Source organism: Callithrix jacchus, chromosome 7, assembly GCF_049354715.1.
Source record: "Callithrix jacchus isolate 240 chromosome 7, calJac240_pri, whole genome shotgun sequence".
Classification (NCBI taxonomy): domain Eukaryota; kingdom Metazoa; phylum Chordata; class Mammalia; order Primates; family Cebidae; genus Callithrix; species Callithrix jacchus.
The window spans coordinates 44,680,566-44,695,051 of NC_133508.1; the positions used below are offsets into that span (position 1 = coordinate 44,680,566).

Genomic DNA, 14,486 nt, shown 5'->3' on the forward strand with positions numbered 1-14,486 from the left:
CCGCCAGAAAAGGGGACAACGGAGCGCACCGGGGGCGGGCGCGGGAGGCGGGCGGCGCCGGGGCCGTGGGGACGCGGCGCCGAGGGGGCGGGGCCTGGCGGGAGGCGCGCCCCTCCCCCACAGCCGGCAACGACGCTCGCACTCCTAGGCAGCCGGGCTCCGGAGTGGTACGGCGCCCCAGCGGACCTCAGCCCTGAGGCCCCCGCGCCCCGGCTCCCCACTGGCGGCGCCGGGCTGCGGGATCCCAGAGATCCCGGCGCGTCCCCCACAATCACCGGGACCCCACGCGCCGGCAGCGGCTTCCCCGGGAACGTCCTTCAGCCCCGGGAGCACGCGGGAAAAGCCCCAGCGCGCCAATGAGCTAGCGCCTTCCTCCTGACGGTCACGCTCAGGGGCGGGGCTTCCCTTCGCCGCTCCAGAGTTCCGGGAACCCCCTTTGATTGGTCTGAACGGCCTGGGAAACACTGTAGTGACGCCCAATCAAAACGCCATGTCTCGGCCTCGAGGAAATATTCCGTGTCGGCCCCGTCCTGATAGGACAGTTCTTTCGGGCTCTGACCACTAAGAAGCTTTGTTTAGGTCCGGAAGGTGGGCTTTCCTGGGAGTGGGTGGGGAGGGGGCGTTGATTCTTGACCAATCCTTTCAGTCCGTTGGGTGGTGACCAGCCAATGGGCCGGATGGATAGGACGCTCCTCCCGGAGAGTAGTGAGACCCCTGGTGCGGGGCGATTGGCGGCGGGAGTAATGAGTGGCAGCCACATGGCCCAACGGGCGCTGTGCGTGGGCCGCGGGGCGGGGCCAGGGCGGGTGCGCGGCGGCGGCGGGGTGGCTGGGCCGGCGGCGGCGGCGGTACGAGGCGCGCGCTCGGGGTCCCGGTCGCGAGGAGGAGGAGGATGTGGCGCGCGGAGGGGAAATGGCTGCCGAAAACAAGCCGGAAGGTAAGAGCCGGAGCGCGAGGGGCTGGGGGGCGGCGCGGCGGGCGGCGGGACCCGGCCCCACCGGACATCCCGGGCATCGGCGGCGCCGGGCGGGAGCGCGGGGGCGCGGCGGGCGGGCGGGCGGGCGACCCGGCCGGGGAGGGGGCCGACGGGGTGGGGGGGCGGAGCGCGGCCGAGTCCTGAGGTGACTCGCTGGGCCGGCGGAGCGCGGCGCCCCACACCCCACCCCCGGGGGCGGGCTGGGGCCGGAGGGGGCGGGGGGCTCGCGGGGCGGGGACCGGGCCCAGCGAGGAGGAGGAGCCGGCGGAGGGCCGGCGCCTCCCCCACCCGGACCGGGCATCCCCGCCGCTCCCGAGCCCACGGCGCGGCCCCCGCACCCTCGGTGCTGGGTCCGGGGTGGGGGCCGCAGGGCGGAAAGTTTATCCGCCTCGGGCCCCCCTGGCCCCGCGCCCCACTGCTCCGGGCCGGTCCCCGTCGGGCGGCAGCGGCCGGCGCTCAGCCCTCGCCGGCCCCCTGCTCTCCGGCGGGCAGGGCCAGACGTACTCTCTCCGGCACCCCCTTCAGCTCTGTAGGCGCCTCCCGGAGCGGGCGAGGGGTCCCGGAGCTTCTCCCCGCCAGGGGGACCCCGTCCTGCCGAGCGTCCCTCGGCCGAAGGGCCTCGTGTGACCCCTCCCCCTTCGCTTCCCGGGAAGGGAAGGGGGCCTGCGCAGCATCCCCGCCCCTCGCAGTCGTTCACATCCTACTCTTGCCCTTGCACCCTCACAGCCAGGAGGGTGGGGTCTCCGTTTCTATGGCAAGTGAGGATCTCCACACTCCCTTGCCCTTTACCTTCCGTGACCCCGATCCTTCCTTGGCACAGGGGTCCGTCTGATCCGCTCCTCTTCTTTGGAATCTTTTGGGGCCTCTGCACACTCTCCGTTGACCCTTTTTGCCAGGACAAGGGGACTCGGGCTACCCGTGTTCTTTCCTCACCCAGCGGATACTGGGGGCTTGTGGAGCTCTGAAGTAATTTCTAAATAGGAAAGCAGAGTCTTCTTCCCGATCGTGCACACTCTCGCACACTTTGCTGGGTTAGAGTGAGCTCATTTCCTGAATACCCTTCGAGTTGCCCTCTTTTTCTTATGGAGACAACTGGACATTCGCAGTGCTCCTTTCCCCATCTGTGTGTCTACACTGACATGTTCTCTCTTCTCTGATTACCTTGTCTGGGTGAGAGTGGGCGCCCCAAAAAGATGTAGGGCAGGGCTTCCATTGTGCCTAGTGCTTGAGTGAAAAGGGGCCACTCTAGTTACTCCTGTGTCTGAGGAAGACCGGGGTATATTTTTGCTTCCAGTTGACTCTTGTGCCTCAGGAGGGGGCAGCCTTCACCAGTTGACACTACTCCACTGGGAAAAGGGTCATGTGCCCTTGTTTTTTGATGTTTTCATGACTGTCTTCCGTGCAGTGAGAACTAGACTTTGTCCGTCCCACACTCAGGAGTCCTTGAACCTTCCCTGGATATAAACTTCCCAATTCTTTTTTGAGAGAACTCATATCCTCCCTTATGGCTTCTGCTTCCCAGTCAGCCATATTTAGTGAGCCTATTACTTTGACTTTTTCTCATTTTCTCAAATTGTATTCCTGTTGGGTGGGTAAGGAGAAGCCATATACTTTTCCATTCAGAAAAGGGAGTGTAGACACCCATGTCGCCCACATGCCATCCTGGAAGAGGTTGCTTGTGTGCTCCTTGTTGTACTGGAACCTTCCTTTGGCTCTGGTGTTGTCTCTTGTGGGATCCAAACATTTCTTTAGATCGTGTAGCTTTCAGGAGAAGGGGAAATTTGAATGATTTCTGTTTCTTGCTGTTCTGGTTCTGTTTTGGAGAACCAGATCATGATGCTATACACATTTGTTTACATGTACATGCATGTAGGTATACACAGATGAAATCACGTCCATTACATATACAGTGTGCAGGAAGTTGGAAGGGTCAGATGACTTAGCTCTACATTTTGGGTGCATCTGGGGGCCTTTATGTGGAATGATAAAGATAGATATTAACGTTGTTGGTGACTCTTCAGGCTGAGAAGGAGCAGCACAAGAATCATTGGTAAATGGCCAATTCTGACCATTCTTTCGTTTGTCATGTGTACTGTACTGAATAAGCAGAATGACATCCTGCATGTTCACCAAGTCCCTGAATGTGCTAAGTGTACAGCGCCTGCTCATATGCATCACAACTTTGGCACTCTGAATTTAGGGACGTTATTCGTTGCCTGATTCTGCATAGAGTGAAAAGTTCTCGGTTTCTTTACTGCAGTGTAGGGGAAAGAGATTTCGTGTGTGTAGGCAAACAACAGGAGATGGGTGAGAAGCATATGTTTTCCTGAGACAGAGCTAGGAATGAATGACCATAAATATGTCCTTTTTGTATTTTGGCCATTTAAATAATTGAGAGAGGTTGTGAAATTAGCAAAATGTACCTGTGGAAAGGCCCTTGATGCTTCATGAAAGGATGTGGGGGGGCGTTATTCTTCGAGTTCTTTTCTCTTGGGCAGGGGAATGATTTGAGGCCTGCCAACTCTAGTCGGGAGCTTTGCCTCCTCAGGTCTCCCTCCCCTCCCTTCCTTTCTGTCTCTTTGCCTTTCTCCCTCCTTCAAGAAACTCAGAATGGCTGCTAGCTGCTGTCACTCAACAGGGAAGTCTTCCTCTTTGACAGGCTTAGTGTGGAGACTCATCCTCCCCAACAAGTTCTGTTGGGCTCTGGGCCTTTGGGCCTTTAAAGCTCTTTTCTAGCTCAGAGGCCCGCTTTGCCTCAGTTGACTGCGTAAGGAGAAGTGGCTGTTAAAAGATTTGGTCAGCGCTGGTCTGACTTCTGGACCTTGCCTCTCTGTCTTTCAGTTAACACCGAGTCCTGCAGTGGGCCTACTTCCCAGTGTCAGAAAGTAGAGCGTTTGAGCACATTGTTTTTGGTTTAAAAATTTTTTTATGTGTTTGTATTCTGTGTTTGTAATCAGCTTGATGGGCTTGCGTGTTTTTAGGGGCTATTATTAGTGAACTTCGGAAAAATCAGGAGTTGAATACCTGCTGTAGATGGTGCAGATTCAGTGGAATCATCCCGTTTGCAGTGGTGGTTCTTCCTACCTTTCCTCCATGGCCCCATGGAGACTTTGGGAGTTTTTCCTGCTAAGCAGGGGGCTCCATGCAAGGTGCAATGGGAGGAAAAGTGGTAAAGGTTGTTTGGAAGAACACACTTGAGGTTATGGTCTGAAGCTGGGCCCTTTTTCTTGAGTTTAATGTGGTTGTGTTTCTGTGTTACTGGTCTCCACAGATGATTGGAAATCTGCTTTTTCCTCTTACTCCTCTAGTGCAAAATGCTCTGCTGCAGTTGGACGGACTAGACGGGTTCTCCGAACCACACAGTTTCCTCGAATTTCTATTTGACTTTCTGTTAGAACATCACTCTTTGCTCTCCTTCACCCCTTACTTTCAGTTTTTGGAACTAGGTTGGGCGACCTCTTCCTCCTTTGTCTTCTTGGAGGCCTTACTTATCCTGCTTCTGCAGATGTTGGGTTTCTCCATCTCATCGTTGAGTGGATTCAAAATGTTGACATATACAGAGCAACCTCTACTCAAGGTCAGATTGGGTCAGCTTTTCCTTTTCAAAAGAGTAGTGTTGCTCTTACTTGCTCTTTGAGACATATTTCTGCATTCTACTCAGCTGTGTTTTCTATTTCCTTAGTTTTTAGGCTCTGGCAGCTTTAGGCTTTCCCCCTGAAATAGCCTATTATTTGGAGAGTAGCGTTAGTTTAGTCCCCTGTGTCTGCAGGTGTCGGCCCATGTGTCTTGCTGGGTTTTTAATTCTTTGTGACTGCTTTTGAGGTAGCCCATCTCAAAATCTGAACTTTTCCCCCACTGTTTGATTAGTTAGAGCTGTTCTTCCTTTCCTGTTTGGGGGAAATACCCCTTTGTGTGCAGTTGGACTTCTTTCTGCCTACCTCATGGGAAAAGCAGGAGAAGGTGATTCTCTTATTTTCTTCCTTTCCCTTCACAGTCGTGTTAGTTGCCTCTTATGAATTTGCCCTTCTGGGGAGAAGTTGTTTTTATACTTATACTCCCATGACTGACATCATTCATTCAGGGGACCTTTACTGAGCTTTTGTGATGTACAAGGAGCTGTAGGGGGTGATGTGACTTAGACCATATTGGATCTTGTTGTTAGCCTTTTATAGTAATGACATTTCAGTGTATCTTTTTTTTTCCTTGAGACAGTCTCGCTCTGTTGCCCAGGCTGGAGTCCAGTGGTGCGATCTTGGCTCGCTGCAACGTCTGGCTCCCAGGTTCAAGTGATTCTCCTGCCTCAGCCTCCCGAGTAGCTGGGATTACAGGAGTGCATCACCATGCCCAGCTATTTTTTTTGTATTTTTAGTAGAGACTAGGTTTCACCATCTTGGCCAGGCAGGTCTTGAATTACTGGCCTCCAGGGATCCTCCTGCCTTGGCCTCCCAAAGTACTGGGATTACAGGCATGAGCCACCATGCCTGGCCTGCAGTGTATCTTATACTTGTCTTTTATATAGTCTTGTAAGGAATATTTTCCCCAAATTTTAGGTTTTTGGATTGTTAACTTACAAAGATACAGTGTAATAGTGTGCTATCCTGTTGAATCTTTTTTCCTCCTCTCAGCAGGAGTGGGGGTGGTGAAGAGGGTGTTAGGGTGGACTGGGAGAGTCATTTAGCAGCTTCCTCCTAGACTGTATGCAGAGAGAGAGGGAGAGAGGAAGAGAGGGAGAGAGAGGGAGAGAGAGGGAGAGAGAGGGAGAGAGGGAGACGGAGAATATGTGTAGAAGAAAGTAAAGTCAGCCTTAATCTGATTGTGTATGTGGAACTTTTAGGTCAATTAGATATATGATTGGTTGGAATGCTTATTTAACATTTGAACAGCAGCATTACACTAGGTGTTCTATAGAACATAGGATCAAATGTATTTTTTATATAAGGAAGTGGTATTAAAATGTTTTTTCTCTTCTGACTGTCATGGTTCATATGATCAGATAGTAATAACTGTATGAGCTGCTGCTACATTTTCACTGCCACGAAGTAGTGTATCCAAATTTAATACCTAGTTGGTGATCATTTTTAGGCTAGGTGTCTGATATAATTATCACCACTTTTGTTTATGAAGTGACTTTTAATTTATGCTTTTTAATGGTATTATTATTTTTGTAGATTGCCTCAAATTGTGGGTGCAGGCTAGGTATAAATAATGATAATATTAAAAATTATCAATAATTTGAAATGCTCTTTTTCTTTTCTTCCTTTATTAAATTAGATTTCCCACCTCTACAATGTATATAGAAACCAATTCTGCTAGTATTTCACTCTTGTGTGAGATTTGTAGTATGTGGTTTGGCAGTGTCCTTTGGTCATGTGAGTATGTGACTGAGTGTGTTTTGTGTTTAAAAGCGATGTGTGTTTCTTTTGCATTTCCATTATATAGATTATTTTTGAAGATGTTCTGTATCTTGTAGGATCATGTACCATGTCCCTTTTTCTTTAATGTTCTAGGTGACTTAAATCTGACCTCCCTTTCTTTTCTTCTGTCTTTCCTTTTACTTTTTGTCCTTTCTCACCTAGAGAGGTTTCTTCACTGCCCCTGTCATTATTATAAAAATGTATTTGTAGATGCTGTATTTGTAGCCTTTTAGTAGAAAGGGGTTGCCCACCATTCCTTTTGTCCTAGAGCACAAAGCATTGTATCTTCTTGTTTCCCCAAGAATAGGTAGATGGAATGAGATTTCAGCCACAAGGCAGGTGGGATTAGTGTTTGTAACTAGATAGCATCTCTAGATGAAACATTGGGTCCTCCTGCTCTGGGCCTTCCCATGTAGGATTTTGGAAATTTGTTTTTGCTGCATTTAGCCAGCTTCTTTCTCTCTAGTTGGCTTGATACAATAAATTTCTTTAAGCACAGCCAAGCATATTATTTCATTTGGATCCTTCATTTACAAGGAAATGTGGGGGCCTCTCCTAATGTTCCTTTGCCTGTTAAATATAGTACTGCCTTTAGTTTTTGGTGTGTTTGAGAGTGAGAGTGAGAAGCATTCTTGCTCAACTACTTTGTCCGTGTAACTTGAATAAGAGTGTATAGTCATTCACTATTTTTTAGACAGTGTATAATCTTTCTTTTTATTTTTCTTGAATACCTAATCAGGTTCGAGATGGAGGTTGATCAGACTATCATATCCTTTTATTTTGTGCGATCCTTGGATGTAGTGTCCCCTTAGCCCTGTGATTAAGCCATGTTCCTATTCTGTCATCAGAGAGTGGGACTTATAAACATATAGATGGTCTGCTTTCCCTTGATAATTGTCATGCATTTGTAAGGAAAGTGTTTCTTTTCTTTTTTTTTGAGACTGAGTCTCGCTCTGTTGCCCCAGGCTGGAGTTCAGTGGTGCGATCTTGGCTCACTGCAACCTCCACCTCCTGGATTCAAGTGATTCTTGTGTCTCAGCCTCCTGAGTAGCTGGGGTTGCAGGCCCTGGCCACCATGTCTGGCAAATTTTTGTAATCTTAGTAGAGATGGAGTTTCACCATGTTGGCCAGGCTGGTCTCGAACTCCTGACCTCAAGTGATCTGCGCACCTTGGCATCCCAAAGTGCTGGGATTACAGGCATGAGCCACTGCGCCTGGCCGAAGGTGCAGTTTCTTCTCATATGTTGGCAATGGAGAGCAGTTCCTGATTTTTCACGTGATAGGACAAAGTAAAGGGTGAGTAAACGGTGTTTTTTTTTCCCCATCAATATGCTTGCTGTATATTTCTAAGGTTGTATTGCATCCTTCTGCTTTGAATGCCATTGCTTGTAAGGTCATGGGCCTCCTTGTGTAAAGACTGGTACTGTTTCCTGAGCTTTTTTTTTACTTCATTACCCCGGACTTACAGAGAAATATTATGTACCCCACTGCAAAGAGAGGCCAAGGGTCACACGTTATTTCCCCTTTTGCTCTTTCTTTTGAGGATTGTTCATTTACTTTGAACTGATTGACATGACATAAGATGGAATGACTAGAGATGCTTTTTAGTGCTTCTTCCATATTCACCCCCAGTGTTTTGCTCTTTCCTGACATAGTTGCTTGTTCTCTTGTACATGAATCCTTTTGCAGTCCCTTTCTTGTTTTTGTTTTTCAGATTTAGCCAGGCTGTTCAAGTCATGTAACATGTCCTTTCCTGAGAATATTAGCAGACAGTAACTTCGAGGGAGTTCTGCTTCTTTAGGGCTGTATTCATCCCTCTGCTCTCTACAGTCTTGTAGTTTCATGTGTACAAAGTGACGTTTCTTGAAAGAAGAGTTTGGGGCTGTTCTTAACAGTTTTATTTATTTATTTATTTATTTATTTATTTATTTATTTATTTAGAGTCTCTCTCTGTCGCCCAGGCTGGAGTGCAGTGGTGCAATCTCAGCTCCCTGCAACCTCTGCCTCCTAGGTTCAAGCCATTCTCCTGCCTCAGCCTCCTGAGTAGCTGGGACTACAGGTACACACCACCATGCCTGGCTAATTAACAGTTTTAAATATGTTATTACGTGGAGACTAAGTGGCATAGCTTTCACCCCTGACTTCATTTTTTCATACCATCTAAAATACATCCCCAACTCATATATCTCCCCTCCCCTCAAATCTCAAAACAACAGTCAAAACAACAGAATCCCCCCAAAAGCAAAACTTTATGAAGCCCAGCCCTGATTGCTCCTGCTGTGCAGTTGAGTCACTAGGTTTGGACAGATAAGTTTTGAATGTATGATAGTCTCAATATGGTTGATGTGTGACTTTTTGGACATAGAACGTTCATTCAGTCAACAGACCATGCAGTATCTCTTTCATTTTTTTCCCCTTATCAGTTACTACAAGGTAAGATTATGTATTCACTCACTTAGAAACACTTGCAAAGTGGATTTTTGCCCCCTTTCATTCCCATCTAACCATTGGAATAAATGTTGATGATAGTAAATTACCATGTCCCTAGTTTTGTGTTCAACATCTCTAAGAGAATCTGGGGAGCTAACTTCCAATAATGGCAGTACAGCCAGTCATGACTCGTTTTCCATGTAGTCTGCATTTTACAGTGATGATGTATACTTTAAGTTAAATTTAGTATCTATAAGAAGGGATACATCAGATGTTTAAGTCAGTTTAATCTTTTTTACAGTGTACATTCAACAAGATGTATTTGTGTGTTATATATTAGCATGATGTGCAGATACAACCAGAGGTCTTCTTTCAACTTAAAAACAAGAGAGAGAGAAAGCCTTTCTTTGTACAAGTTTTGAAGGAAAGGTACTGTCTATGTTTTCTTCGTCGGGGTTGATTTAGATTGCCAGGAGTCATTTCTGAAGGTATATTAATGCAATCAAGAATTCATCTTTTTAAAACTTAGGTTTGGTTTTTGATACTTTTCTGAAAAGTCATTTCTGAGGATGTGTGTGCCCCATTGGTTTTCTGGGCACTTGGATACCAAATCATTTGGGAGTGATAATAAGAAATTGGTACAAAGTGTGAATTATCAGAGAGAGAAAAAAGATGCTATAGTGGAAAAAATTACTCATTTATGATTAAAAGTAATCTCAAAGTGATGATTGGAAGTATACATTCAGGTATTTGAAGAGAAATGGGATGTTGATAGGGGTGTCACATTGAATCCACACATGTAGACATATAAAGAATGCTCCCCAAAATGGGGACACTTAATGGACAAATAAGTTGATTGGATTGGTTTTAAGAAAAATGTTAAGCTTGTCTTTTTAAAAAGGAATTGAAATGAAATAACCCTTCTTAGTGAAGAAAATGTAAACTTGGATGGAAATTCAGCAGAATGGAATATTTAACAAGATTCAAGATAAGGATTTTTTTATTGCGAATCCACAAGGGGGTAGTGATGTTCTATCACAGATATTTGTGGTGGCAATGTGAGATGATCTCTTCACATTTTAGATTTACAGATAAAACTGGCATGTTTGCATTTTAGCTTAATAAGATCTTCTTTTTAAAATGTTTATTGGCAAAATTGTTTATTGCTTAAATTAAAAAAAATGTTTTTGGGTCAACGGCTACTTTAAGCCATGTGAATGGTAAAGAAGAGAGCATGTCCTTATAGTTTTGTGCTTTGGAGAGGTTACCAAGGATGTGAGGGTCACTGTTATTTTCTAAGAATGTAATAATCTTAAGTTCCCTGGGAAACATTAGAAATCTAGGAATCAGTTACTTAAGTATCCTGAATACAAGGATTTTAGTGAATTGTGTCTAAACTTTACAGAAGTTTGTATCATTTGTTGTATTTTCAGTCCTGCTGAGAAATGAAAAATGTGAACAATCCATGCCACTAGCCACTTTTAATAGTTCTAAGTAAATCAAATTTTTATAATCTTTATTTTTTATTAGTTTATATTACATCATTAGATAAAGGCTTTTTTTTTTTTTTAGTTTTTCTTTTCTCCCTCACATAAAAATTCTGGGAGCTTTCTTTTGGTCACGGAGTTCCACTCTGTATTCAGAATTACTTCAAATCAGGTGTGATATGGTTGTTTTCAGTGGAGAAATAAAACCTGCCTAGCTGCATTATGCACTCTTTTTTGAAAGTTATGCCACGTGGTGGGAGAAAGATTTAAAGTTGGGGGGGGGGACTGTGTCCTACTTATTTAGAGACACAACTAATCATCATTGTAAAAAATGTTACTTCTTTTAAATTTTATTTTATCTTTTTTTTTTTGAGACTGAGTCTTGCTCAGTCACCAGGCTAGAGTGCAGTGGGGCGATCTTGGCTCACTGCAACCTCTGCCTCCCGAGTTTAAGAGATTCCCCTGCCTCAGCCTCCCTAGTAGCTGGGACTGCAGGCACCCGCCACCACGCCCGGCTAATTTTTTGTATTTTAGTAGAGACAGGATTTCATCATGTTGGCCAGGATGGTCTTGATCTCCTGATCTTGCAATCCGCTGCCTTAGCCTCAAAGTGCTGAGATTACAAGTGTGAGCCACCATGCCCGGCCTTAACCTTATTATTATTATTTTTTTAGAGACAGGGTCTTGCTCTGTTGCCCAGACTGGAGTGCAGTGGTGTGATCCATAGTTCACTGCAGCGTTGGTCTCCTGTGCTGAAGTGATCCTCCTGCCTCAGCCTCCTGAGTAGCTGGGACTACAGGTGCGCACCTCGTTGCCTGCTTAGTTTTTTTCTTTTTTTTTTTTTAGTAGAGATGGGGTCTTGCTGTGTTGCATAGGCTGGTCTTGAACTCCTGGTCTCAAGCAGTCCATCCACCTCAGCCTCCCAAAGTGCTGGGATTTACAGGTGTGAGCTACCATGCCCTGCCTAAAAATATTATTTCTAACAGTAACATTAAATAGTTCTGTGGTTAATGATAGTTTGTGCCATATACATTGTGTATTTTTCATTTTTGGTCCATGGAAAAGGTTGTTAATTGAGCTTTTCTCTTTTTTTTCCTTTGTCCCTTATTCTGAGCAAGGAAGGACTTTTTCTTTTATTTCCTTTACCAAATGACTTTGGTGTTTTAACATTCCAGAAGATACACTGTTTTTCCTATGCTACTCTAAACTCTACTGGGAACTGAACTATGACATCAGCACTTTCATTCATAAATTTGACTCTTCTAAATCTCATTCCTGTTTTGTATTCTTGAGGTGACTTCTGGCACATGCACAAATCAGTTTACCATTAGTCAGCCCATAAATCACTGATAAAAGGTAAAACAGAAGATAAGATACTGGAGTTATTTTGATAGTGCTATAGTTCTCATGCTGATTTGCATCAGTACAGTTTGGATAAGGTTTCTGGTTAAACAGATTGAAACCTAAAAAGTCAATTTAATTATCTCATGATTCTGTGACTTGAACTGTGTTGTGAAAATATTGACACAATATTTTTGTTCTTACAGGAAGTTCAGAGTGCTATGCTATGGCTCTGTTATAAAGTAGTATTTCTTTTATGGCTTTGTTATAAAGTAGCACATCTTTTTTTTTTTTTTTGGAAACATGGTCTCACTGTGTCACTCAGGCTGGAGTGCAGTGGCACGATCTCTCTTGGCTCACTGCAGCCTCGACTTCCTGGGCTCAGGCGATCCATCCTCCTGCCTCAGCCTCCTGAGTAGCTGGGACTACAGGCATGTGCCACCATGCCTGGCTAATTTTTGTATTTTTTGTAGAGATGGGGTTTTGCTGTATTGCCTAGGCTGGTTTCTGACTTGTGAATGCAAGTGATCCACCGACCTTGGCCTCCCAAAGTGCTAGGATCACAGGCATGAGCCACTGTGCCTGGCCTAAAGTAGCTTTTCTAGTATAATTTGACTAAGTTGGAATATTATATAATACTTTATTTCAGAGAGGTTAGGCCTAGAGATTAAATTATGTTTTATTCAAATTACCTTTGGAATGGATTTAGATTTTTTTTGGAGCATTTTGTTATCCTTGACATATTTTAAATAACTTTGTTGTTTGATACTTTTATTTTATTTTATTTTTTGAGACGGAGTTTCGCTCTTGTTACCCAGGCTGGAGTGCAATGATGCGATCTGGACTCACTGCAACCTCCGCCTCCTGGGTTCAGGCAATTCTCCTGCCTCAGCCTCCCGAGTAGCCCGGATTACAGGCACGCGCCACCATGCCCAGCTAATTTTTTGTATTTTTAGTAGAGACGGGGTTTCACCATGTTGACCAGGTTGGTCTCGATCTCTTGACCTCATGATCCACCTGCCTCGGCCTCCCAAAGTGCTGGGATTACAGGCTTGAGCCACCGCGCCCTATTTTAATATATTATGATTGTGATGGAACTAGCTTAGCATCCCTTGCACTGGAGTTAGGGTACATCTCCCCTGGCTTGTGCACTCATGTAGCTCTGGACTCCAGTTTCTCCTCTAGGGAGGTCACTGCTTGCAGTTTAGTACTGCATTAGAGCAGTTCTTGAAGAAATCTTGTAGTGCTCTTCTGCAGGTCAAGTTTGAGGCTAAGCCTCCGGCCTATGATATCTTTCAAGCCTGCTGTAGTTGATGAATGGTGAGCTGTAACAAAGTTCATTTTCGGCTGGGCGTGGTGGCTCACACCTATAATCCCAGCACTTTGGGAGGCTGAGGTGGATGGAACACTTGAGGTCAGGAATTCAAGACCAGCCTGGCCAACATGGTGAAACCCTGTCTCTACTAAAAATTAAAAAAATAGCCGGGCTTGGTGGCGGGTGCCTCCAGTGTAATTCAAGCTACTCTGGAGGCTGAGGCAGGAGAATTGCTTAAACCCAGGAGGCGGAAGTTGCAGTGAGCTAACACCACTGCACTCTACCCTGGTCAACAGAGCAAGACTCCATCTCAAAAAAAAGTTCATTTTCTCTGCTTTTGTTGGGGGTTTGCTGACTTTCTGGATACACAATTGCTAAGAAATATTTAGAAATAAAACATCTTATATTTAGGAATCATCATTTTAGCTAAATGAGAATTCATGATTAGAATTGATGATTCAAGCTGCAACCACTTTGACTGCTACCCAGTCTTACTCTTGAGATTACATTTTTTTCTGAGATTGTCTTGCTTTATCACTCAGGCTGGAGTGCAGTGGTATTGCAATGGAGTGCAGTGGCTCACTGCAGCCTCCACTTCCAGGGCCTGAGCAATTCTCCTGCCTCAGTCCCTCAAGTAGCTGAGACTATAGGTGCGTGCCACCATGCCAGGTTAATTTTTGTATTTTTTGTAGAGACAGGGTTTTGCAGTGTTGCCCAGACTGATCTCAAGCTCCAGGGCTCAAGTGATCCTCCTGCACTGGCCTCCCAAAGTGCTCGGATGACAAGCATGAGCCATGTCCAGCTAAGATGACTTTTCGTTTTTTATTATTTATTTATTCTGGGGATGGATTCTTGCTCTGTCACCCAGGCTGGAGTGCAGTGGTGTGATCTTGGCTCATGCAACCTCCACCTCCAATGTTCAAGCAATTCTCCTACCTCAACCTCCTGAGTAGCTGGGATTATAGGCAGGCACCACCACGCCTGGCTCATTTTTGTTTTTTAAGTCGAGATGGGATTTCACCATGTTGGCTAGACTGGTCTTGAACTCCTGACCTCATATTATCTTCCTTCCTCGGCCTCCCAAAGTGCTGGGTTTATAGGTGCAAGCCACTGTGTCTGGCCTGAGATGACTTTTTAAATGCTATAACAACTCACAGATCCTGTGTCCTCTCATTCTTAAATGAAACTAGAGCTTTTTGTTCCTTTAGATTAAACTAAGTTGTCTAATAGGTAACAGAAGAGTGGTCTGTTAGCTGGCTTTCTCTTTTTCAGTAGATTTGCTAAGCAAAAGGAAATAAAAGCAAGTATACTGTGATTAAACATTTAAATGACATTATTTTCCCTAGTAACTAAATAATTTACATATTATTTAAGTATGATTTCTATAAAAGAATTTATTTGCAAGTGATAATGAAGAAAGGAATATTTAATGGTCGAGGGGCTCTAAAAACTACCTAATTTTCTTTTTTTTTTAAATGGAGTCTTGTTCTGTTGCCCACGCTGGAGTGCAATGGCGCCATCTT

The 14,486-nt window shown here is 45.4% G+C and overlaps 1 protein-coding gene across 19 annotated transcripts in view; it reads left to right on the forward strand.

Moving 5' to 3' along the window:
- Window positions 1-815: 815 nt before the first annotated feature.
- Window positions 816-14,486, forward strand: part of CAMTA1 (calmodulin binding transcription activator 1) — a 966,581-nt gene continuing 952,910 nt past the window's right edge. For all 19 annotated transcript variants that reach the window (XM_035252890.3, XM_035252891.3, XM_035252892.3 and 16 more), the window contains exon 1: window positions 816-937. In XM_035252890.3, coding sequence (XP_035108781.1) covers window positions 893-937 — 45 coding nt within the window. In that variant the 5' untranslated portion in view covers window positions 816-892. The remainder of the gene's footprint in view (window positions 938-14,486) is intronic.